Genomic DNA, 22,299 nt, shown 5'->3' with positions numbered 1-22,299 from the left:
TGAAGTCCCAGGACTCCGTGTGTGTGCTAAGGCTGGACTTCAGGAAGTTGCCCTGACCCTTGGGGTGCTGGTGCACCTTTTCCCTGCTGCAGGACATCTCCTTTCGGAAAGCAAGAAAGCTAAAACCAGCCCCTGTGCAGTTCCACCGTTGTAAAGGTTGCCTTGTAGAGTCAGGGTGGCAGGTAGCCTTTTCATTTTAGTGAAAGGTTGCCTTGTAGAGTCAGGGTGGCAGGTAGCCTTTTCATTTTAGTGAAAGGTTGCCTTGTAGAGTCAGGGTGGCAGGTAGCCTTTTCATTTTAGTGAAAGGTTGCCTTGTAGAGTCAGGGCGGCAGGTAGCCTTTTCATTTTAGTGAAAGGTTGCCTTGTAGAGTCAGGGCGGCAGGTAGCCTTTTCATTTTAGTCTATGGATTTTAAGGGACGCGGGTGGCGCTGTGGGTTAAACCACAGAGCCTAGGACTTGCCGATCAGAAGGTTGGCGGTTTGAATCCCCGCGACGGGGTGAGCTCCCGTTGCTTGGTCCCTGCTCCTGCCAACCTAGCAGTTCGAAAGCAGGTCAAAGTGCAAAGTAAACGGCGGGAAGGTAAACGGCGTTTCCGTGCGCTGCTCTGGCCACATGACCCAGAAGCTGTATGCTGGCTCCCTCAGCCAGTAAAGCAAGATGAGCGCCGCAACCCCAGAGTTGGCCACGACTGGACCTAACGGTCAGGGGTCCCTTTCCCTTAACCTTTATGGATTTTAAGGCTCCTGATCAGAGCAGTTTCAGGATCAAGTATTTTGCAGGGGCAACCGAACCTCATTTCAGTGGCAGAAAAACTCGGGGCTTCTGGGTGGAGGCTCAAGCCCAAAGAAGGTTGGGCTCTTGTGCGGAGGTGGGTTGGAAGGACAGGGCCCAAGTGGCCGTAATCCTGCCCTGGGGTAGGGGCAGCTCCTACGAGGTAGTATTTCTTCACTTGAGACTGTGTGCCTTGAAGGTGGCACTTTTTAAACTCCCAAATCTTGTTTGGCTGCTATCCAGTCCCTCCTGTGAACTTTCCCTCCTTTCTTCTCTGGCAAAACAGGCTTGACGAAGCCCTTGGCGATCCTCGCTGCTTGGGCGTGGGCGGGAGGGAAGTAGGCCAAGGATCAAAGCCTCTTCCAATTGGCTTTGAGGAGCAGCAGCTGCTGACGAGTTGGTCTGGCCAAGGTACAAGAGGCTCAGCAGCCGAGCCCAGATCTCCCAGGAGCGGGAAAGCACTGTTTGCTCTCTCCTCCTCTTGCCAGCCGATTCCCTGCTCTGGTTGTCCCTGCTGCTGCCAGGATGGTGGTGGAGCTTTACCTCGACCTCCTCTCCCAACCCTGCCGGTCTGTCTTTATCTTTGCGAAGAAAAACAACATCCCCTTTGAGTTCAAGCATGTGCCTCTCATCCAAGGTGAGACTGGTGGGTGGGGCAGGGAGAGTTAGTCACAAGATCCAGGGTGCAGTGTCGTGAGTTGCAGGGGCTGGGTGGGGGGCTTATTTGATGGGTGGGGGGCTGGCTTGAACTCCCTGTTTGACTCGGACAAGGATGGATTGAAAGAGGGTCACTCTCAAATGGCAAACCAAGTTGGACTATGCCAAGATAGCAAAGAAACTCAGAAACCAAGAGGACAAAAACATTATAAAAGAATGGGGGGAATTATAAGTTATCTAGCTAGGAGACCACTTTAAGCAGATGGAAACAAGAGCAGGATTCTGACACACTTGTCGTGTAAAAACATGGATAATATGGTTCAATATAAAAACCAGAGTAACACTAGTATGCAGTTGTAGATGCTTAAAATAAGACTGTGGATGGAATGGGGGGAAGTCGTGAGATTCGAAGAATCTCCACATACAGTATGACTTTATTGATGTGTGTTTATTTGTATTTTTTGTTTGTAAAATTAATAAAATTTCGGCGGGGGGGGGGAGAAAGAGAGTCACTCTCAAGTTGCCTGTTGACTGCTTGACGCAGGTTGTCTGAATGGCTGTGCAGACCTTGGAAGGGTTCAGGGATCTCACTTGGAGCTTTGGGTTCCCTCGCAACTTGATACCATCGAAGAGGTCTTATTTCCTAACATTTAAAATAGGCTTTTGCTGTTTCCAATAGTTTTGCTTTCAAATCGTTGGGGCCTCTTGATAAAGGGCGGGTAAGAATTGATTGTTTCCTAATAAAAGCAGCCGTGAATTTCATATCTGTGGCAAGCAGGAAAAAACGGTGACTGATGTAGAATGATTAACTGGAAGGCAAGGAGGAGAAAGGAGCTTTGCAAAAAGACCCCTGGCTTGTGGCAGTGTCTGCCGGGGCACAGCTTATTTCCCCCTCCCTTTTGCCCAATCGGTATAAAGCCTGAGCTGCCCAGACACAGAAGAATTCGCTCTTTGCTGACCTTTGGTATCGATGCAAGGCAGACTTGTGTATCGATGCCTGCTGCGCAATCCCACACCCCAGGTATGCTTGAGGCAGATGTCCATCTGCTTCCATCCATTCCCGAGAAATTGGCTTGTTCTCTGCACTGTTCTGATTCTACTTACTTTGTGGGTGTGAAAAAGATTTATTGCCTAAGAGCTGACTTAGGAGAATGGCTGACAAGCACACAGCCCCTGCCCAGCTGCCCCCCACCTCCCAACCAAAGCAATCCAGTAAAGAGGTAAGAGGGAGCATGAGTGGGGGGTCAGGTGGGGGTAACCAGCACCCCCCATCCAGAGTGGGTCAAGGCAGGGTCCTGCGTCATGGTTCTCATGAGTGAATAGCTGCCTCTTGATTCCTTTTGTCCATCTCTCCAGGGCAAAACAGGACAAAGGAGTTTGGCAAGGTGAATCTGCTGGGGAAAGTGCCCGCCTTGAAGGATGGCGACTTCACCTTGGCAGAGAGGTAATAAGGATCCACAGCGCTGTTACTTTGTGTGTTTGTGTTGCACAGCGCTGTTACTTTGTGTAGCCACACAGGCCCCCTGCAACTTCACTGTGCACCAGATCCTGCTGGAAACCCATATATCTGCTTTCCTCTCTTTGGGGTTTTGTGTTTTCGTTTTCAAGGCCTTAACTAAGTTTATGTTGTAACCTTTCCTCATAGGGAATTCACTCCATCCCCTTGATAATTTTGGTTGCCCTTTTTTTGGACTTTTTTGTAATTCTACAGTACCCTTTTTGAGGTTGGGTAACCAGAACTATTCACAATATTCCAGAAGCGATCTCACCACAGATTTGTATAACAGCGTTATAATACCGGCAGGTTTATTCTCAGTTCCTTTCCTAACAATCGCTAGTGTGGAATTTCCTTTCCTCACAGCTGCTGCACACTGGGACAGTTTCTAATAATAATAATAATAATAATAATAATAATAATAATAATAATAATAATATTTATTACTTATATCCTGCCCATCTGACTGGGTTGCCCCAGCCACTCGGGTCCCAACAAAATATTAAAACATGATAAACTATTACGGTCGTACTTCGGCCCTAGAACGCCTTGGGAGTCAAATGTTCCAGCTCCCGAACGATCAAAAACTGGAAGCCAGTGTTCTGGTTTTTGAACTTTTTTTGGAAGCCGAACATCCGGCGCAGCTTCCGCTATAGTTCCCAGCCCACCTGCGCAATTGGAAATCAATAGAAAGCCACACCTTGGTTTCCGTTTCGGAAGTCGAATGGACTTCCGGAACGGATTCTTTTTGACTTCCTAGATACAACTGTACAATAAAAAACTTCCCTGAAGGGCTGCCTTCAGATGTCTTCTAAGACTAAGTCAAATAGTTGTTTTATCTGTTTGACATCTCGCGGGAGGGCGTTCTACAGTGCAGGCGCCACTACAGAGCACGTCTTCATTGAGCTCTTCCCTATGACCACAAGGCCTCATTCTTGGTCAGTCACTGCCAGTCCTATAAGCATCTACTGTATGTGTAATTAGAAGAAGAAGAATTATTTAAATGTTTAAATAATTATTTAGGGAACAAGGGCTCAACAACAAAGACCTGGTTATGTTTAGAATGATACCGCATAGAGAAATGCTCCCTGATACCAAGATGAGGGATTCCTTTGGAATGCAGATAGAGAGAACTGATAAGAATAATGATCTGTTGTGAACTTGAGGGAAGTGTACAATAGATGAGCTTTCCTGCTTTGGCTCATCTTCCTTTTTCTTTTTCCTATTTTCCTATTTTTCCTTTTTCTTTTTTCTTTCCCACAGTTGCTTATGTTCTGTGCCATGTACTTTAATATTTTTTGTAGTTTTTTAGTTTTTTTCATTATTATCATTATTAAGGAATTTTCTTTTGTAATTTTGGTTGTCTATATTTATATGTATTTGTTTAAAGCAAAATAAAAGTATTCAATAATAAAAAAAATTTAGAAGAAGAAGAAGAAAAATCCCCCAACTTGTTTGCATCCGACTGCATCTGTTGTTATTCACTGTTTGTGCCTGCTGATCTTCTTCTCTCTTTTTCTTCTACCCAAACAGCATTGCCATCCTCTTGTACCTAGCAAGGAAATTCAAGACCCCTGACCACTGGTACCCCTCGGACCTGCAGAAGCGAGCCCGCGTGGACGAATATCTGTCTTGGCAACACATGACCACGCGAATGTATGGCACCAAAGTGTACCTGGCAAAGGTAAGGTACCTCTTGGCCCAGATGACAATTTACGGAGGAGACATCCCTGCTGCAACAAGGCGACCAGAGCTGGGCTCAGTTTTGTGGCCTGTGAATCTGTTAGAGAGACCCTGCCCCTGCCCACGAGAGATGAAATGCTGACAGCTGCCATTGTTTTTCCTTCCTTCCTCTCACCTCTCGCCCGGTGATGAGAGGTGAAGAACGTCTCCGGTGTCCAATTCCATCTTGCCCCCTTCTCTGCATAGGTTTTGCTGCCACTCTTCCTGGGACATCCTGCCCCTCCCGAAAAGCTCGAAGAATTCCTTGAGAGTCTGAAAGAGACCCTGAAGCTGTTTGAGGAGAAGTTCCTCCAGGACAGGCCCTTCATCGCTGGCACGGAAATCTCCTTGGCAGACTTGGTGGCCATTGTAGAAATCATGCAGGTGAGTGCTGGGGGGCGATGAGGTCTGGGGGCCTCTGGGAGGAAATGGCCTTTGGCTCCTGGCAAGGCTGAGGCACCTCATCACTTCCTGCTAGCCAGAGCCAGGTGGGATCACCACATCTCAAAAAGAAGAGGTCAGAGCTGCAAACTGGGAACCCAAGTGACCAGGTGGCTGAATAGTAGTAGTAGTAGTAGTAGTAGTAGTAGTAGTAGTAGTAATAATAATAATAATAATTTATTATTTATAGCCCGTCCATCTGGCTGAGTCTTCCCAGCCACTCTGGGCGGCTCCCAATCAAATGTTAAAAACAATACAACATTAAATATTAAAAACTTCCCTAAACAGGGCTGCCTTCAGATGTCTTTTAAAGATAGGATAACTGCTTATTTCCTTCACATCTGAAGGGAGGGTGTTCCACAGGGTGGGCGCCACTACTGAAGCATATCTCTCTCTCTCTCTCTCTCTCTCTCTCTCTCTCTCTCTCTCTCTTTCTCTTTCTTTCTTTCTTTCTTTCTTTCTTTCTTTCTTTCTTTCTTTCTCTCCTCTCCAGCCCCCCCTCCGGCTGTCTCTCTCTCTCTCTCTCTCTCTCTCTCACACACACACACACACACACACACACACACACACACGGAGCTTTTTAGTTTAGAAACAAAACGATTCCAGTCGGGACAGAAGTGTACAAAATTAAGTCTGTTGACACAGCCTTGCTGTGAACATTTTGCTTTGTGGCAGATGTTTAGACCAGGGGTCATCAAACATTTTCAGCAGGGGGCTGGTCCACTGCCCTCAGACCTTGTTGGGGGGGCAGACTATATTAGGGGGGGATGAACAAATTCCTATGCCCCACAAATAACCCAGAGATGCATTTTAAATAAAAGGACACATTCTACTCATATAAAAACACACTGATTCCTAGACCGTTCGCAGGCCGGATTTAGAAGGCGATTGGGCCGGATCCAGCCTCCAGGCCTTAGTTTGCCTACCCATGGTTTAGACCCTCAAAATATAAACCGTGAGAGAGACACAACAGGGATTTAACATTTATTCTTGACAGAACGAACAACCAACGTCTTGGTGAATGCAGTTCATGGGCTGTTTCGCTCAGAAACCTTGAAATACGAGGTCTCTTTGTTTCCTAACCTCAGGGACTCCAACTGAGACTTTGCCTGGGTGGCCCTAGGCCCACCTATTCCTTCCCCAACATCCCAGTAGACCCTCCCTCTCACTCCCCCATTCCCTCCTCCAATCAGTCCCCCCACCAATCCAGTCACACTCCAGAACAGGAAGTGTGGGAAGAGAGAAGTGGGAGATTTTCTCTCTTTTGGAACATTAGAACTGGGGTCCTCAGGAGGTGAGGCGAGCCTGGCTGTTGGGTCATGTCAAAGGTATGTCTAATTGTCATTTTCCCACAGTGGCCAGCCAGAAGCAGGGGCTGGGTGCTACCCCACTCATGATGTATATCCTTCAGCATCTCGCTGATCAAAACTGGGACACTCATTTTTTTTGGTGCTGAGCTCTCGCTGGAACCAGCCGACTCATGCAAGGGTTTTGTCTGGCGCTCTTGCACGTGCCAACTGACTAGCATGAGAGCAAAAAGCAATTGTACAGTGGTGCCCCGCAAGACGAATGCCTCGCAAGACGAAAAACTCGCTAGACGAAAGGGTTTTCCGTTTTTTGAGTCGTTCCGCAAGACGAATTTCCCTATGGGCTTGCTTCGCAAGACGAAACGTCTTGCGAGTTTGTTTCCTTTTTCTTAAAGCCGCTAAGCCGCTAAGCCATTAATAGCTGCTAAGCCGCTAAGCCGTTAATAGCCGCTAAGCCGTTAATAGCCGCTAAGCCGCTAATAGCCGTGCTTCGCAAGACGAAAAAACCGCAAGACGAAGAGACTCGCGGAACGGATTAATTTCGTCTTGCGAGGCACCACTGTATTTTGGTTGAGCACTCTGGCGCGAGCCAGCTGATTTGCGCCACAGCACAAGACAAAAAACGGGACATTCCAAGATCTCTAATCAGAAGCCGGGGTGTCCCACTCAAATCGGGACGGTTAATGGGTATGGTGTTGATAGCTGTGGGGCAGATTTCCTTGCACATTTGGCAATGATAGCTTTTCTCAAAAGGCATGCAGAGTGAGCTCAGACACCTGATTCCCTCCCACCTACCCCTGACAGAAGAACAATGCAGGCACAGTGTCTCTTCTTGCCAAACAAATGAAAGCTTGGGAACATTTCTTCTGTCCTTGCTTAAAAAGAAACAGCCTAGCACATTTGCAAGTTCATTCTTCTCCCAGATTCATTCTTCCCAGCTAAGCAACAGGAGTTATTTTCAGCCTCTTAATCCCAAGTCTTTTTTCCCCTTATTTTTTTAAGTAGAAGTGTCAACATCCCACTTTACTTCAAAGGCATATAGCAGGAAGTAGAAATCAATTAGCAATCCAGGTGTTAATAATACTAGCTTTCCAAAATAACTATTGTTTGTGTTTGATTGTATACCACATACTCATTATCATTTCTAAGTGGTGTTTGTAAAAATGAACCATACAGATAGTTGCATTTTCCACTGCAAGTTCCTCTAAGCATTCTGCTCTAAGGATAAAAATCTGTGGAGCCGGGCTCCTCACAGACTGTAAAGACTTCAGTCATGACTTTGACCTCTGATTCTGCATGGGCAAAATTATTATTATTATTGATTGAATTTATATACCGCCCTATGCCTGGGCGTCTCAGGGCGGTTCACAGAATACAATCAAGATATAAAACCACAAAATACATAATAAAAATAAAAACAACAACCCAATAGCCCCCCCCCCCAAAAAAAAAAAATTGAAAAGGGCATAGGATGTCAATCAGGTCAAGCAAAGGCCTGGTTAAAAAGGAACGTTTTTGCATGGCACCTAAAGGTGTATAATGAAGGCGTCAGGCGAACTTCCCTGGGGAGAGCATTCCACAGACGGGGAGCCACTGCAGAGAAGGCCCTGTTCTCGTGTTGCCACCCTCTGGACCTCTCGAGGAGGTGGCACATGAAGGAGGGCCTCAGAAGAGGATCTCAGGGTCCAGGTAGGGTCATATGGAAAGAGGCGGTCCTTGAGGAATCCAGAGCATTGAGTGGCTGACAAGACCGATGGCATTTTATTTGCATGCGTACAAGCAAATCCTTGATCATTCTTCCAATTGATCATTCTCTCTGCCCCTCTGTCGCTCTTTAGACTCCCAGCATTGAACGCCCTCTTGAACAGGTGCTGGGGCTGCATCCGCGCCAAATCAGCGCCCGCTCACTCTCCTTCTCTTTGCAGCCCGTAAGCGCCGGCTACGACGTCTTTGAAGGTAGACCCAAGCTGGCCGCCTGGCGCTCCAGAGTGGAAGAAGCTGTGGGGAAGGACCTCTTTACCGAGGCCCACAGGGAGCTCTCCAAAGCCAAGGATGTGACGGAGGATCAACTCCCTCCTGAAATGAGGGAACAAATCAAGCAGCACTTGCTGAAGTATATGAAGTAAACGCCATTGGGGGGCAGAGTCCCCCTCAATAAAGCTCAAGAACCAACCAACACGTTTTGGTCTCTTCAAATATAATTGGAGCAGCAACGCTCCCCACCCCGGTGCCTCTTCTCCTTATTGTCATCTCTGGGACTCAGGGCTGGTCACCAGGAGAAGAGTTCAGGCCATGAAGCAGAGGGCCCAGGGGGGTACGGGAACCTTTCGGTCCAATCTCAGAAAGCCTTGTGACTGGGCTCCTTTGCTGGACGACTTCTGGGCAAAAGGAGCCACCCCTCTAGAAATTCTGCCCATTCTTCCATGTCCAGAGAGAGTTGTGGTTCTTCCTGAATCAAAACACTGCATCCATTCCAAAACCCTAACTGGGAGTGGCCAACTGAGGGGTGGGAGGATCCATCCTGTCCCTCTTTGTGTGTCTTTCCATCTGTGTGAAGAAGACCTTTAGGTAGGTGGACTAGGGAGAAGGTCAAAGAGGACTTCACATGCTTTACTCTCATTTCCCCACATTGATGGGGCAAGGTGCCTTAGGACGGAGGATGTCCTCTGTGTGCTGCTTCATCTTTTGTGTCTTTCTTTCGCCCTTGGATCCTTTGTCGTAGACCTGTGCCCCCTCCCTGTACAAAGGGGGTGGGACAGAACTTGCCTTGGCCGCCCACCTAAGGAACAGCCTCAACTGCCATGCAGTTAAAGCTGCTAGCCACTACCCAATGATCCTTATGCAAGGCCCAACCTTGCAAAGAGGGGCAGGATCCTGGTGCTGCTCATTCATCTCTTTCAAGAGCCTGATCCAATAAAGAGAAGGGGTTCATTTGGTGCCTCTAGCTGCTCTGGCTGGGCAAGATCATAGTCTTGCCTGGGGGGGGGGGGCGGCTTCTCCATAATGTTGAGAAGTATGTAAATACAACTGTTACTGGGAGGAAGAGATGGGTCTGTATCAGGAGCAGGGCTTTTTAATTTGATCATCATCATCATTTTTTATTTGTATGCCGCCTTTCCACTGTTAAAAAAAAACAATGCTTAAGGCGGCTTACAGCATGACAAGATTTAGGTAAAGGTAAAGGTACCCCTGCCCGTACGGGCCAGTCTTGACAGACTCTGGGGTTGTGCGCCCATCTCACTCAAGAGGCCGGGGGCCAGCGCTGTCCGCAGACACTTCCGGGTCACGTGGCCAGCGTGACAAAGCTGCATCTGGCGAGCCAGCGCAGCACACGGAACGCCGTTTACCTTCCCGCTGGTAAGCGGTCCCTATTTATCTACTTGCACCCGGGGGTGCTTTCGAACTGCTAGGTTGGCAGGCGCTGGGACCGAGCAACGGGAGCGCACCCCGCCGCGAGGATTCGAACCGCCGACCTTTCGATCGGCAAGCCCTAGGCGCTGAGGCTTTAACCCACAGCGCCACCCGTGTCCCTATGACAAGATTTACATAACTACAAAAGTCATAAACAGTAAATAAACCACATCAAAAAAAAACAAAACACACAACCAAATGGGAAACAATTTCCACATAAATCAAAATCTGAAACTAAGAATACAGCATTAATATCACAGTTTAAAACGACATAGGTAAAAAATAACAGCAATTTAAACAAAAAACAAAACTGCTCTCTCTGCCTAGCCGTGGCAGCAGTCCTTTACAGAGCCCATCAGGCCCTGCCCTGGGCCAGGTGGTGAGTGGCAGGACTGGGCCCCTCAGGTACTGAGCAGAGGAGTCCTGGGTGGTAGCTGCAGCGGAAGTTCTTATAGGCCTGATCCTAAATGACTGGGAGTCAGGAGCAAGCAGTGTGGCAGCTATGTCTGGGAATGACACCAATGGTTCAGGATGGGGAAAACTCAAGCGAGACAGCAAAGATATCACAGAAAATTCATCCAAGCAGCATCAGTGGGCAGCAAACCAGCTGATGCGGGTCAAGTGTCAAGTGATAACATGTTGGGGCAGAAACATCCCCACTTCTTTCCTCTCCACAGTGATGTAGGCAAGTACCTGGGGAAAGAGGCCTTGGGCTCAGCAAAAATGTTGAGCCAAGTGTGCAGCCGCTCCGGGGAAAAAAGGTGAATTCCAGACTAGTGATGGAAAATAAAGCTGTCAGTACTGCAGTGTCTATTCAGTTCTGTGATGCAACCACATTTGGAATCCCATGTACAGCCCCGGTCTCCCCACTCCCAAAAGGGTATTGCAGAGTTAGGAAAGGTTGCACAAAAGAACAGCCAAGATGATCCAGGGGGATGGAGGAAGTCCCCTGTGAGGAAAGATCTCAACGGTTGGGGCTTCTTTATTTAGAAGAAAATACAGTAGTACCTCGGGTTAAGTACTTAATTCGTTCCGGAGGTCCGTTCTTAACCTGAAACTGTTCTTAACCTGAAGCACCACTTTAGCTACTGGGGCCTCCTGCTGCTGCCGCACCGCCGGAGCACGATCTCTGTTCTCATCCTGAAGCAAAGTTCTTAACCTGAAGCACTATTTCTGGGTTAGCGGAGTCTGTAACCTGAAGCGTATGTAACCTGAAGTGTATGTAACCTGAAGCATATGTAACCCTAGGTACCACTGTATGTGTGGCAGTGAATGGGAAATGTGATGTTGTTCCCTCATCCAGTGAAACCGATTGGCGGTAGTTCCAGGGCAAAGAATGGTCTGATGTTTCATAGGTTTCATTCCCACACGACTTGGCCAAGGCCACTAGCTTAGACAACCTTAAAAAGGCAATTAGACAAATTAATAGCTGAGGTGGAGGAGATGTCACTGTTATTAATCGTGATGGTCAAATTGAACTTTGGGGGTTTGCTGAAAGCATCTGGTCAACCACGGTGGGAAGCCAGATCCTGTATCTATTGTTATAATGGGGACACTCCTTGCTCCCTACAGATCCAAAAGGACCTTCTTTCCGAGACATGCTGCCACCATGTGACACTTGTAAGCCCTGGACAGCCCACTTAGAAAACAGACAGGCAGTCATTCAAGAACATTCAAATTAAGAGCAGAATGAGAGTCATTCAAGAACAAATTAAGAGCAGATGCTGTCCCTTGCTGTCGACTCCTTCGGTACAAACCTCCCCTTCTGATAAGCCTTTCTCTTCATCTTTGCTGGATGTTGGTACAGTTAGCTCTACTGTGTCCTTGCAGGCTGTGGCTTGTTTCTTGGGTCAGCAGCAATCGGGGGATGGAATAACAACAACAATTTATTACTTATATGCCACCCATCTTACTGAGTTGCCCCAGCCACTCTGGGCAGCTTCCAACCAATTATAAAACTGCAGTAGAACATAAAACAGGGCTGCCTTCAGATGTCTTCAAAAAGTCAGATAGTTCTTTACTTCCTTGACATCTGATGGGAGGGCGTTCCACAGGGCGGGCGCCACTACCGAGAAGGCCCTCTGCCTGGTTCCCTGTAGCCTCACTTCCCACAGTGAGGGAACCGCCAGAAGGCCCTTGGAGCTGGAGCTCAGGGTCCGGACTGAATGTTCAGGTGCATTGGTGCAATAAGAGTCTCTCTCCACTTGGCCAAGCCACCTACCACACTTTCTGCCTGCCTGTCCGACACCTGCAAATGGTCGGCGTAGAAATTTCCGCAGATCGGAATGCGTGCGGTATCTATTGGTGTGCTAGAGGTGTACAAAGCACCTGGGAAACCAGCCAGCGTTTTACTGCCACTTTGCAAAGTTCATATTTCAGTGAGCAGGCTCTTGGGTCAAAGAGTCTCTCCTGGGCTTTTAACCGATCCAACCACGCCTTGAGGGTCTGCGCCCGCCTCGCCGACTGCCACCGCAGGCTCTGCCAGTCGCACGTGCTTCGCTTCTTGTACTTTTCCAGAAAAAAAGAAAGCAAAAGTCCCTGCCTGCTGGAGTCAATACTCCGCCCCTCAGGGAGAACATCTGGCTGGCTGGCAGGCTCCCGCATTCTGCTACTCCCTCGCTCTCTGCCCTGCTGCAGTTCCTGTCCTTCCTGGGAGGGTGTTCTGCCAAAGGCAGACTACACAGAGGAAAATCTCTGCTCTCCGCTGCTCTGCCTCTCCATGCCCAGGGACCGCCATGGTGCTGGAGCTGTACCTAGACCTCCTCTCCCAGCCCTGCCGAGCCGTCTACCTCTTTGCCAAGAAGAACAACATCCCCTTTGAATTCAGAGCTGTGGAGCTGTTCAAAGGTGAGCTAAACGCACCTGCCTTCCGGCTCCTCTGTGCTGGCGGTGAAGGAGGGGTGGGGGCGCTGAGGTCAGGGTGGGTCAATTTATCTCCCGAAGAAAGAGAAAGTGCAGAGATGTTGCGTGGGGGAGAGGGAAGACCCCTGTCTCTTAATGACTTGGAGAAACCACAATGTTCAGGGGGCTCCAAAGGTGGGCTTCTTCCTCATTTCACTGCCTGCTTTCAAAAGACCTGGTTTTAAATGTACCTCTTCCCACCCACCCCTTCTCCCTAGCAGGAGACATTCACTGAGTTTAAAGCATGGCAAGAATTCCCTCTTTCTCACCATGCTTTAGACTCAGCGAATGGAAAGATGATAAAGTCCCTACCAGAGACGAATGGCCGATTAAGTTTGATGGATTATGCCGAAATGGCAAAAATGACCGGAAGAATCGGAAATCAGGAAGACCAAAATTGTAATAAGGAATGGGGAAACTTTATAATATACCTTTAAAAAAAACCATTGTAAACAGCTAAAATCGTTAGTAGGGTTGGAATAACACTTGTAGTTTAATGGTGAATTTTGGACATAATGGAGATGTAAAAGATTTGGATTACTGTAAAAGATGCAGGAGGAAATGACTAATAATAGGACCCACAAAGGGGAGGAGGGAGAATTCCTGGAGATTCTTTGGAATCCTGTTTTTATGTTGGATATGTGATTGTAAAACTTTAATCTAAAAAAACAAATAATTTTTTTTTAAAAAAAAGCATTGCCTCTTTCTCCTCCAAATGTTCATGTGCCAAGTTCTGACATATGTTAGTGACTCTGAGACTAGGAGGAAGAAGAGTTGTAACAATCTGGGATTAATTTTCCCAGGAAAAAATAACTCTGGGGGACTTGCCCGGAAGTTGGCCTCAACCCTCCTCTGTGCAATGGGCCTGGTTAGAAGGATCACTTGGTAGGGGTTGGTCCTGCTGGGACAGCCCCCTCTGGTGTAAGGAACTTGGTGTGGGGGGCAAGTCTCTCCCTTTACCCGCTTCTCCATTATTGGGACTGGGCTTGTCTGGTGGGCTCTGTGGAATCCTGGTCCATTTCAGCCATAGCTGTCAACTTACAGATTTGAAAATAAGGGACCAGCAGCCTTGAAAATAAGGGATCAGCAGCCAAAATAAGGGATCAACAATTACTTTTATAAAATACATATTTTGTTGCGTGCAAATGGCTTTAGATACCTATTAGGTCCATAAATTACCATATAGCATATATTCAACACACAAAAAAGCAACAATTTGTTGTTGACAAAGCAAGCTGGACATAGAAAGGGCCCCATTACCTTCAGTAGCTTATTTAAGAGACATCATCAATAAGGGACAGCAGCGGGGCATGGTGCTGGAATAAGGGAGTGTCCCACCAAATAAGGGACGCTTGACAGCTATGATTTCAGCAGCTGCTGTTGTGATCTGGGAGTTATCACGGCCAGCTGAATATTGCAGGTGGCTCTCTGCTTTGACATGACGAGAAACCCTGAAACTGCCTGAGCTTGGGGAGGTGGGTCTTTGACTGGGCAAGAGGGCAGTTCTCCCATCTGAGATGGATGCCTGCCTTTCTGCTCTCCTCCCATAGCTGATGCTTTTGCGTCTCTCCTGCCAGATTCCATCCTGGGGACGAAAGTGCAGGGCGCAAGCAACCCAGAGGGAGCCACGCCGTCAGGTAAGAGCTGAGAGGCTGGGTGATGCTTTTGTATAATACAGAAAAATCAGGGTAGTCCACAGGCCAGCTGCCCAGGTTGGCGTGGTTCATAGGGTTGGAAGCAGCAAGAGCCTGGGAGTTCACCCAACCCACACAATTCTGGTTCTGGGACTCCCCACTGTTTGCATGGAGATGCCCCCAGTTCTGTGGGTCCAATGGTCGGAAGGCCAAACTTGAACCTGGGCTCAGTGCCCCGTTCAGAAGTGGCTTCGCTGGGGGCCTTCAAGTTCTTGCAGCCTCTTTCAAAAGATGTTTGTGAGCCAGCAGGAGGTATTTACCACCAGCTGACAGATCGGGTGGCCGCCCTAAGTATTCTCGCCTCCCCCTTCGTTATTTTCGCTTCTGGAATATGGCGTTTGTTTGTTCCTGCTGTGTGTGAACATGTTTGCCTGCTAGGTTCTGGCTCAGGTTGAAACTTCTCCCCGGAACAGGTTTCCAGAGGAGTTCTTGGGCAGTTGATTTGTACAGGTGGTCACATTGAGAAGATGGCTGCTATCCAGGGCTTCCTTCAACACCTGATGAGTCAAATTCAAAGCTGCTTTGCTCCAGGAAGTGTTGTGGAGGGAGCTGTTGCTTCTCCTGCCTGTTCTGGCTCTCCCACAAAGAGTCCCCCAGGCTCATGGCCTGTCCCAAGTGTGACAAAATAGCACAGTGGCTGTCATCAGACTGTTCAGGGCCATCAGGAAATGGGCCAAACCAATGAATGTGTGTCAAGGTGGTTGCAAGGCAGGCTTGGGAGTATTGTAAATACAGGGCCGATGAACAATGCTGGCAAGTTTTTCAAAAGAGGACTGCTTGTTATTTTAACCTTAGAAGCAGCGATAGAAGAAATGATTGTCACAGGACAATGCCTGCTCTGTGTCGTCAATCCTGGCCCTGAACTGTTTCAGGCAAACATGCAAGGATGGATTGACACCACACTTGCAAAACCCATGTTTGGGGGGCATGAATATGGCTGCTGGCTGAAGGTGGCATGTGGGCAGATCTTGGCTGCACTGACACACTTGTTGCCTCACCTGGCTGGCACCTCTCCTCAACCAGCAGCTCCTGAGCTGGACCTCCCCCTTCCAAGAACATCCGTTTCAAAAGGAGGTTCCAAGCACACTTTAATAATAATAATAATAATAATAATAATAATAATAATAATAATAATATATTATTTATACCCTGCCCACCTGGCTGGGCTTCCCCAGCCACTCTGGGCGGCTTCCAAAAAAATATTAAAATACTGTAGTACACATCAAGCATTAAAAGCTTCCCTAAACAGGGCTGCCTTCAGATGTCTTCTAAAAGTCTGGTAGTTGTTCTTCTCTTTGACATCTGGTGGGAGGGCGTTCCACATGGTGGGTGCCACTACCGAGAAGGCCCTCTGCCTGGTTCCCTGGAACTTGGCTTTTCGCAGTGAGGGAACCGCCAGAAGGCCCTCAGTGCTGGACCTCAGTGTCTGGGCAGAACGATGGAGGTGGAGACACTCCTTCAGATATACTGGACCGAGGTCGTTTAGGGCTTTAAAAGGTCAGCACCAACACTTTGAATTGTGCTCGGAAACGTACTTTTCTTGCTCCAGGGGTCAGTTTGTGCCCGCAGCATTCAGCCAGAACTCACGGGGTGCCTTGTTGCTGAAAGGCAGGACAGAGATGCCAAAAATATGGTTTAAGGGAAGTCCCCCGGTTTTAGTAAACGGGACTCCCCTGCTGTTGTAGAGTGAAGTTCTCTTTGCAATGTAAATATTGCCGTAAGGATTTCAAGGGCAGTTGATGCTGTGCTGTTGCCACTGGGCTCCTGCTGAAATACAGTGACCCTTTCCAAGCAAACTCACGAAGCCAGAGGTTCGTTCCCTTGGGAAGAGATCAGGACTAGATGCCCTTTGCCCTGCCCCCTTCTGCATGCAAGGCTAGAGATAAACACACCTTGTACTTTAAGCTCAGGGCTCTTTCCAAACTCCACTTCGGAACATAGTTTGAACTTCTCTCATGCAGCTTTGAAAGCCAGGCCAGAGGGGTGGGGGGGGGGGTGAGGTGACAATAACAAGTATTTTCAGTTTTTCCCCAGTATTTTCAGACAAGGTGTGCTTATTATTGGGGGGCAAGATTAGCCTGGAGTGGAGAGCTTCCTTGGGTCTGTCCGTGGCTATGAACCAGGACAACCAAAGTGGAGCAAACACCCCACTTTCTCTCCCCCTCCCCAGTCTCCAGACGTTGTGGGCTCCCAGCTGCCTGCTCTAAGTAGAAAAAAAATATGGCACTGGACTCACAGCTGATTTATTGGGATATTCTGCGTTATGTACTGAGTTGAATAGGATCCAAAAAGCAGCAGTCTGATTGGTCCTAGAACAATAGGGTCCGGAATGCAGCAGTCTGATTGGTCCTAGAACAATGCAGCAGTCTGATTGGTCCGCAGGAGCTACCCAATCCAGCTCCAGGTGGAAGTGAATCCACAACCTGATTGGCCTACAGGAGAATCCCAGAATTAGCCAACCACGTGCGGCCCATTTTTTAAATAATGTATATAAAGCAGATATTTTGGGGAAACTTTCATTCCTCACTACTATGAGCTGAATAAAGAGCATGAAATCCACACTCAACTCCGAGTATATTTCAATCTGCATGGGTCAAAATGTAAATTGGCCACTGATTTGCTCTGCAGAACCCGGAGTTGTTGTTTGTGTTTGGTACACAGACATACGCTCACCAATTCTCCAGCTGTCACTCAGAACAGATTGTCCAGGCAAGCTCCAATTCTGGACTTCTGGGGATGTGCTGGGCATCTCCTGCCAACCGTCCTGCCAGGTCTAACTGTGTGCTGTGTTGCTTCCTTCCAACCCACCTGGTTTTAGGGCCGCTACCCAAGGCGACTGCGGTGAAGAAAGTTCCCGTCTTGAGGGATGAGGCCTTCGTTTTGTCTGAAGGGTAAGAAGGCAGGCAGACAGCCATGGCTTCCTTCCCCTCCAAATTTCTATCTTAAAAATATATATTTGATTTTACATACTTGAGTTTTCAGTCATACCACAACACATTCAAAGTTACAAGATTCCTCTGGACTTCCCACTTTCTCCTCTGTGAGTTCTGTTGTTAAAACCTTCTGCTGCATCTTTATTTTAATAATCCAAATTTTTGTAACTCCATTGTGTCAATAGATCTCGTTACGTTACAAGTTCTAATTACAGGTAGGTAGCCGTGTTGGTCTGCCATAGTCAAAACAAAAAAGAAAAAATTCCTTGCAGTAGCACCTTAGAGACCAACTAAGTTTGTCATTGGTATGAGCTTTCGTGTGCTTAGTTGGTCTCTACGGTGCTACTGGAAGGAATTTTTAAATTTTGTTTTTACATTACAAGTGTTATTGCAAACCTGCTAACGTTTTCAACTGCTTACAGTGACCTTCAAGGTAAATTATATTCCCCTCCCCCCATTCTTTATGAAAGTTTTGGTCTTCCTGGTTCCTGAGTCTTCCGGTCAGTTTTGCCATTTCAGCATAGTCCATCAATTTGCCATTCTTCTCTGGTAGGGACTTTATCTTCTTTCCATTTCTGGCTAGCAACATCCATGCAGCTGTCGTCGCATACATAAAGAGTCTTTCCTGCTCCCTTGGAATTTCAGCACCTACAATTCCTAATAAGAAAGCCTCTGGGGTTTTTTTTGTAAAAGTTATTTTAAGCATTTTTTCCAATTCATTATATATCATTTCCCAGACGGCTTTTATTACCTTCCTCCCAATTTCTATCTCATCTGTATGTCGTGAGGGAACAAGACGGTTGGGTGCTGTTGAGCACAGCTCAGAGGCTCAAAGGAGTCAGGGGTTTGGGGCCAGGAGACAGAAAAACACTGGTGCTGGGAAACTCCTTTGAGCTCTGTCTCAGCTGACACCAGATGGAAAGCAATCCAGTCCTGAGCTTGATGTAAATTGTGGTGGGGAGTGTATCACAGTGGGGGAGCAGCACCCAGGAAGGCTTCTCTCTGCAGCTTCATGGCACGTTACTCAATAAGGTGTTTGGCGAGGGGTTGGGTGCTGCCATGGGGTATATCTTGTGTATCTGGGGCTCCAGCACAGCTTTGGTCTGCCCTCAGTCTGACAGCCCTGAGATGGGCTTCCCTGCTCCATTTGCTCCCACTGTGCCCCTGACACCTGACACCCTCTCTTCTCTGGGCACAGCACAGCCATCCTACTGTACCTGAGCCGCAAGTACAACACCCCGGACCACTGGTACCCGTCGGACGTCCAGAAGCGAGCCAAGGTAGATGAATACCTGTCCTGGCACCAGGCCAATATCCGGGCCAATGCTCCCAAGGCCATGTGGATCAAGGTAAGGGAACAGAGAGATGGGTGGGCTTTGGCTGGGCTGTCCAGTTTTGGGGGGTTACCTGCTTGGCTCAGGGTCACAGATGAGGTTCTGGAAGGCCTATTTCAGAACCTCTGCCCAAATTTCTCTGGCTTAATGCCCTTAACAGTAATAGCCTGCGGCTGCCTTCTCTCCAGGCAGCGAGGAATGGAAATTGCTCATTCATGCTACTGCCTCCTGTCCAACTCACAGTATTGTATTGCCATACTTTAAAATATCCAATGACTTCCCTTCTTCTCTTTCCATGGTTCGTTTTGCGTATCTTACATCCCTGCATATTCTACAATAACTATCCTGATCGGTTTTCCACTATCACATCCATCAAAAAATATTTACTCTTTTGAATTTTTCTTAGTGCTGCCAGCATTTTCAGCTGTACACAGTTATTTTCCATATACTCAATAAACGTTTTCCAATCTTCTCTAAACCTATGTTCTTCTTGCTCTCTTATTCTATATGTTAAATCTTCAAGTTGTGCAAATTCTGTCAACTAAAGTTGTGAATCTTCTTTGGTTGGGACCTCACTCACTTTTCATTTTGGGGCTAACAAAACACGGGCTGCAGTTGTTGCACACATTAATAACCTTTTCTGATACCTGGGAATTTCAGTCTGAGTTTTCCCCAGCAGAAAGAACTCTGGGTTTTTGAGGAAAATATTTTTCCCCCCAGTTCATTATAAATCATTTCCCAAAGCTCCTTAACCTTTTTGCATGTCCACCGCATGTGAAAGAATGTTCCCTCCACCTCTTTACACTTATCTGATTCTGTCTTGTAGATCTTAGCAAACCTATTCGGAGTTAAACACCATCTATGAATCATTTTCAAATAGTTCTCTTTCAAAGAACATGCTGTCAATTTCAAGTCGCTTTTCCAAAGTTACTCCCAAAGGTTGAAATCTATGTTGTGTCCTATATCTATTGCCCAGTGCACCATTGAGACTGTAAAACCATTGAGTTCAAACCATCCAAGGTCATTGTTGTCCCCCTATGACCAGCCTCCCCTGACTCTAGCCGGACTTCTCAGGCGTTCCCTGGGAAAGTGTAGCCCTGTGAAGGGTAAACTACAGTTCCCAGGCTTTAATGGTGTGGTGTGGATGTGATCTCTCTCTCTCTGCAGGTGCTAATCCCGCTCTTCACAGGCCAGCCACTTCCCCCAGAGAAGCTGCAGGAGGTGATGGAGGGGCTGAGCGCCTGCTTGACTCAGCTGGAGGAGCTTTTCCTGCAGGACAAGCCCTTCCTGGTGGGCAGCGAGGTCTCACTGGCAGACCTAGTGGCCATTGTGGAGCTCATGCAGGTGAGGATTGAACCCAGGGATCACCAGGTTCCTTTCTGATCTGGCTCCTGGCCAGTCTGGGGAGACTAGGGGAGCAGCCTGCCTTCCCTCAAAACCTGACTGAGGGCACATTGTGGGATGAGCAAATGGCCCAAGGGTGATCAGCGGCTGTTTTGAGTGGCCTAAATGGGTGGTCCAGCTGCCAAGCTAGACCATAAGGAGCCCCAACAGAGAACAGGGTGCAGGGCAATCTTCCCAACTGTCAAGGCTTCAGGGAATCCTATCCCTCTCACGGCGGGATGCAAAGAAGCATCAAAACAAGAAGAGTTCTTACCATGTAGTTTATTGAATAGTCACAGAGAGAGACGAAGGAATGCTGTCTCTCTTACATAATGCTGTTGCTCCAAGTCAAGTCCCACCCCCTCAGTCCCTCCTATTCTACATCACCCCTGCACCAGCTGATCTGTACTTTCTGCCTCTGAGTTTTCTGTTCTATTACTCTCAATGCCTGCCGGGTTCTGGGAGAAGGGGGGGTCAGGAATGCTTTCAAGAGACACTGAGTCTGTTAGCTGTCTCTCCCCTGGTGCTTCTACTTCCTGCTGCTCTCCCAATATTTCCCAACTCCTTCCCTCTTCAGCCTCTGAACTATGTGTGACGTTAACATATGAGAGAGTGCTGGAGGTGAAATAGTTAAACAGGTTGTCCACTCAGGACCCAGGGGGGTGGAGTCAGTGGGACTATAAAACCAGCTCTGGGAGGGGCAAAGGAGAGTTTGTTGGGGAGTTTGTTGGGAGCTGGGTGGTTGGTTGGAGTGGGAGTGAATTGGGCTAGAGTTGTGGGTAGGTTGAGTTAGTGTAACGAAATAGGCTGAGTTAGGGGCTAGGCAGACAAGTAAATATCCGAGAGGTGGTTTAGTAGGTGGGGAGTCCCACTGACTCCACCCCTCTGGGTCCTGAGTGGGCAACCTGTTTAACTATTTCACCTCCAGCACTCTCTCATGTGTTAACGTCACACTATGGCCTTCTGCAATGGGGACGCGGGTGGCGCTGTGGGTTAAACCACAGAGCCTAGGACTTGCCAATCAGAAGGTCGGTGGTTCGAATCCCCGCAACGGGGTGAGCTCCCGTAGCTGGGTCCCTGCTCCTGCCAACCTAGCAGCTTGAAAGCACTTCAAAGTGCAAGTAGATAAATAGGTACCACTCCAGCAGGAAGGTAAACGGCGTTTCCGTGCGCTGCTCTGGTTCGCCAGAAGCGGCTTAGACATGCTGGCCACATGACCCGGAAGCTGTACGCCGGCTCCCTCGGCCAACAAAGCGAGATGAGCGCCGCAACCCCAGACTCGGCCATGACTGGACCTAATGGTCAGGGGTCCCTTTACCCTTTACCTATGACCTTCTGCAAATCACTGTTCTAAATCTATACTGTCCTCCTGCTCTCGGGAAGGTGCAGGAAGAGAGCGGAAGTGTTTCCCACACCCACAGACCCCAATGACTTACTCCCTACCCCCACCCCGTCCACTTTCCGCAGCCAGTTGGTGTTGGGTGCAATATATTTGAGGGGAGGCCCAGGCTGGCCAAGTGGCGCGACCGAGTGGAGGAAGCTGTCGGGAAGGAGCTCTTCCTGCAAGCGCACCAGCTGATCCTGAACATCAAACAGCTGAGCACCATCCAGATCGATCCCCGGCTGAAGGAGCAGCTGGGGCCGGTGCTACTGAAGATTCTCAAGTGAATAAAAGCCACCCAGCTGGCCGCCGTCTCTGCCTCTCCTTTCTAAGTTGAGGGATGCTGCCACAGGCCCTGGTGTGCCCCCTGATCTCCTGCCCGCGGGGAGCAGCTGCCCTCTCCTAAGCATTCGCTCCCGGTGTGAGTCTGCAAGACCCACAGAGCTACGGGGCAGGCCCTATGTTGACTGTTTGCTTTTCTTGGTGCCCAGCACCCAGCACTGACTGAGCACGCAAACCTGCCCAAGGTGAGGCAGTTGACCGAGCTCTCTGGGTGAGCAATGACAGGTATCTCCCAATGCACCAACTTCCGCTGCGCATCAACGCCTTTTCTCCGACGATAGAAGAGCTCTGGGGATGTTGTTGCGAGTGGAGTCAGAGCACAGGCTCCCCAACCTGTGAAACGGCCTGGGCTAGCCAGCTTGGGACTGCCTGCTCTGACTGGCAGTGGCCCTCCCAGGCAGGGTGGGCTCTTCCCCAGTCCAGAGCTGGGCCCCACAGACCCATGGTCCCTCTCCATCAGCATTGGCAGCAAAAGGAAATAAATGTGGTAGGGGAGGAGAGGGGGCAAAGACAGTTCGAAAGGCCG

General features: G+C 48.5%; 2 protein-coding genes across 2 annotated transcripts; both read left to right on the top strand.

The window, feature by feature from the left end:
* Nucleotides 1–1,185: 1,185 nt before the first annotated feature.
* On the top strand, nucleotides 1,186–8,570 carry LOC114586761 (glutathione S-transferase theta-1-like). The gene is made up of 5 exons (XM_028710555.2): nucleotides 1,186–1,409; nucleotides 2,786–2,873; nucleotides 4,458–4,608; nucleotides 4,854–5,030; nucleotides 8,320–8,570. Exons 1-5 carry the CDS (start codon nucleotides 1,298–1,300, stop codon nucleotides 8,518–8,520), a joined length of 729 nt encoding a protein of 242 aa, XP_028566388.2. The 5' UTR covers nucleotides 1,186–1,297; the 3' UTR covers nucleotides 8,521–8,570.
* Nucleotides 8,571–12,210: 3,640 nt separating this feature from the next.
* On the top strand, nucleotides 12,211–21,738 carry LOC114586777 (glutathione S-transferase theta-1-like). Its single transcript, XM_028710578.2, has 6 exons — nucleotides 12,211–12,652; nucleotides 14,284–14,343; nucleotides 17,219–17,291; nucleotides 18,532–18,682; nucleotides 19,835–20,011; nucleotides 21,518–21,738. The coding sequence occupies exons 1-6, from the start codon at nucleotides 12,541–12,543 to the stop codon at nucleotides 21,716–21,718; spliced, it is 774 nt and encodes a 257-aa protein (XP_028566411.2). The 5' UTR covers nucleotides 12,211–12,540; the 3' UTR covers nucleotides 21,719–21,738.
* Nucleotides 21,739–22,299: the final 561 nt, after the last annotated feature.

Source organism: Podarcis muralis, chromosome 16, assembly GCF_964188315.1.
Source record: "Podarcis muralis chromosome 16, rPodMur119.hap1.1, whole genome shotgun sequence".
Taxonomy (NCBI): Eukaryota; Metazoa; Chordata; class Lepidosauria; order Squamata; family Lacertidae; genus Podarcis; species Podarcis muralis.
This window is presented reverse-complemented; position numbering and strand designations above follow the sequence as displayed.

Coding starts and splice junctions, on each gene's coding strand:
- LOC114586777 (XM_028710578.2), top strand. CDS start 12,541: ATGGTGCTGGAGCTGTACCTAGACCTCCTCTCCCAGCCCTGCCGAGCC. Junction 18,683..19,834: donor CCAAGGCCATGTGGATCAAG/GTAAGGGAACAG, acceptor CTCTCTCTGCAG/GTGCTAATCCCGCTCTTCAC. Junction 20,012..21,517: donor CCATTGTGGAGCTCATGCAG/GTGAGGATTGAA, acceptor CACTTTCCGCAG/CCAGTTGGTGTTGGGTGCAA.
- LOC114586761 (XM_028710555.2), top strand. CDS start 1,298: ATGGTGGTGGAGCTTTACCTCGACCTCCTCTCCCAACCCTGCCGGTCT. Junction 2,874..4,457: donor GACTTCACCTTGGCAGAGAG/GTAATAAGGATC, acceptor CTACCCAAACAG/CATTGCCATCCTCTTGTACC. Junction 4,609..4,853: donor CCAAAGTGTACCTGGCAAAG/GTAAGGTACCTC, acceptor TTCTCTGCATAG/GTTTTGCTGCCACTCTTCCT.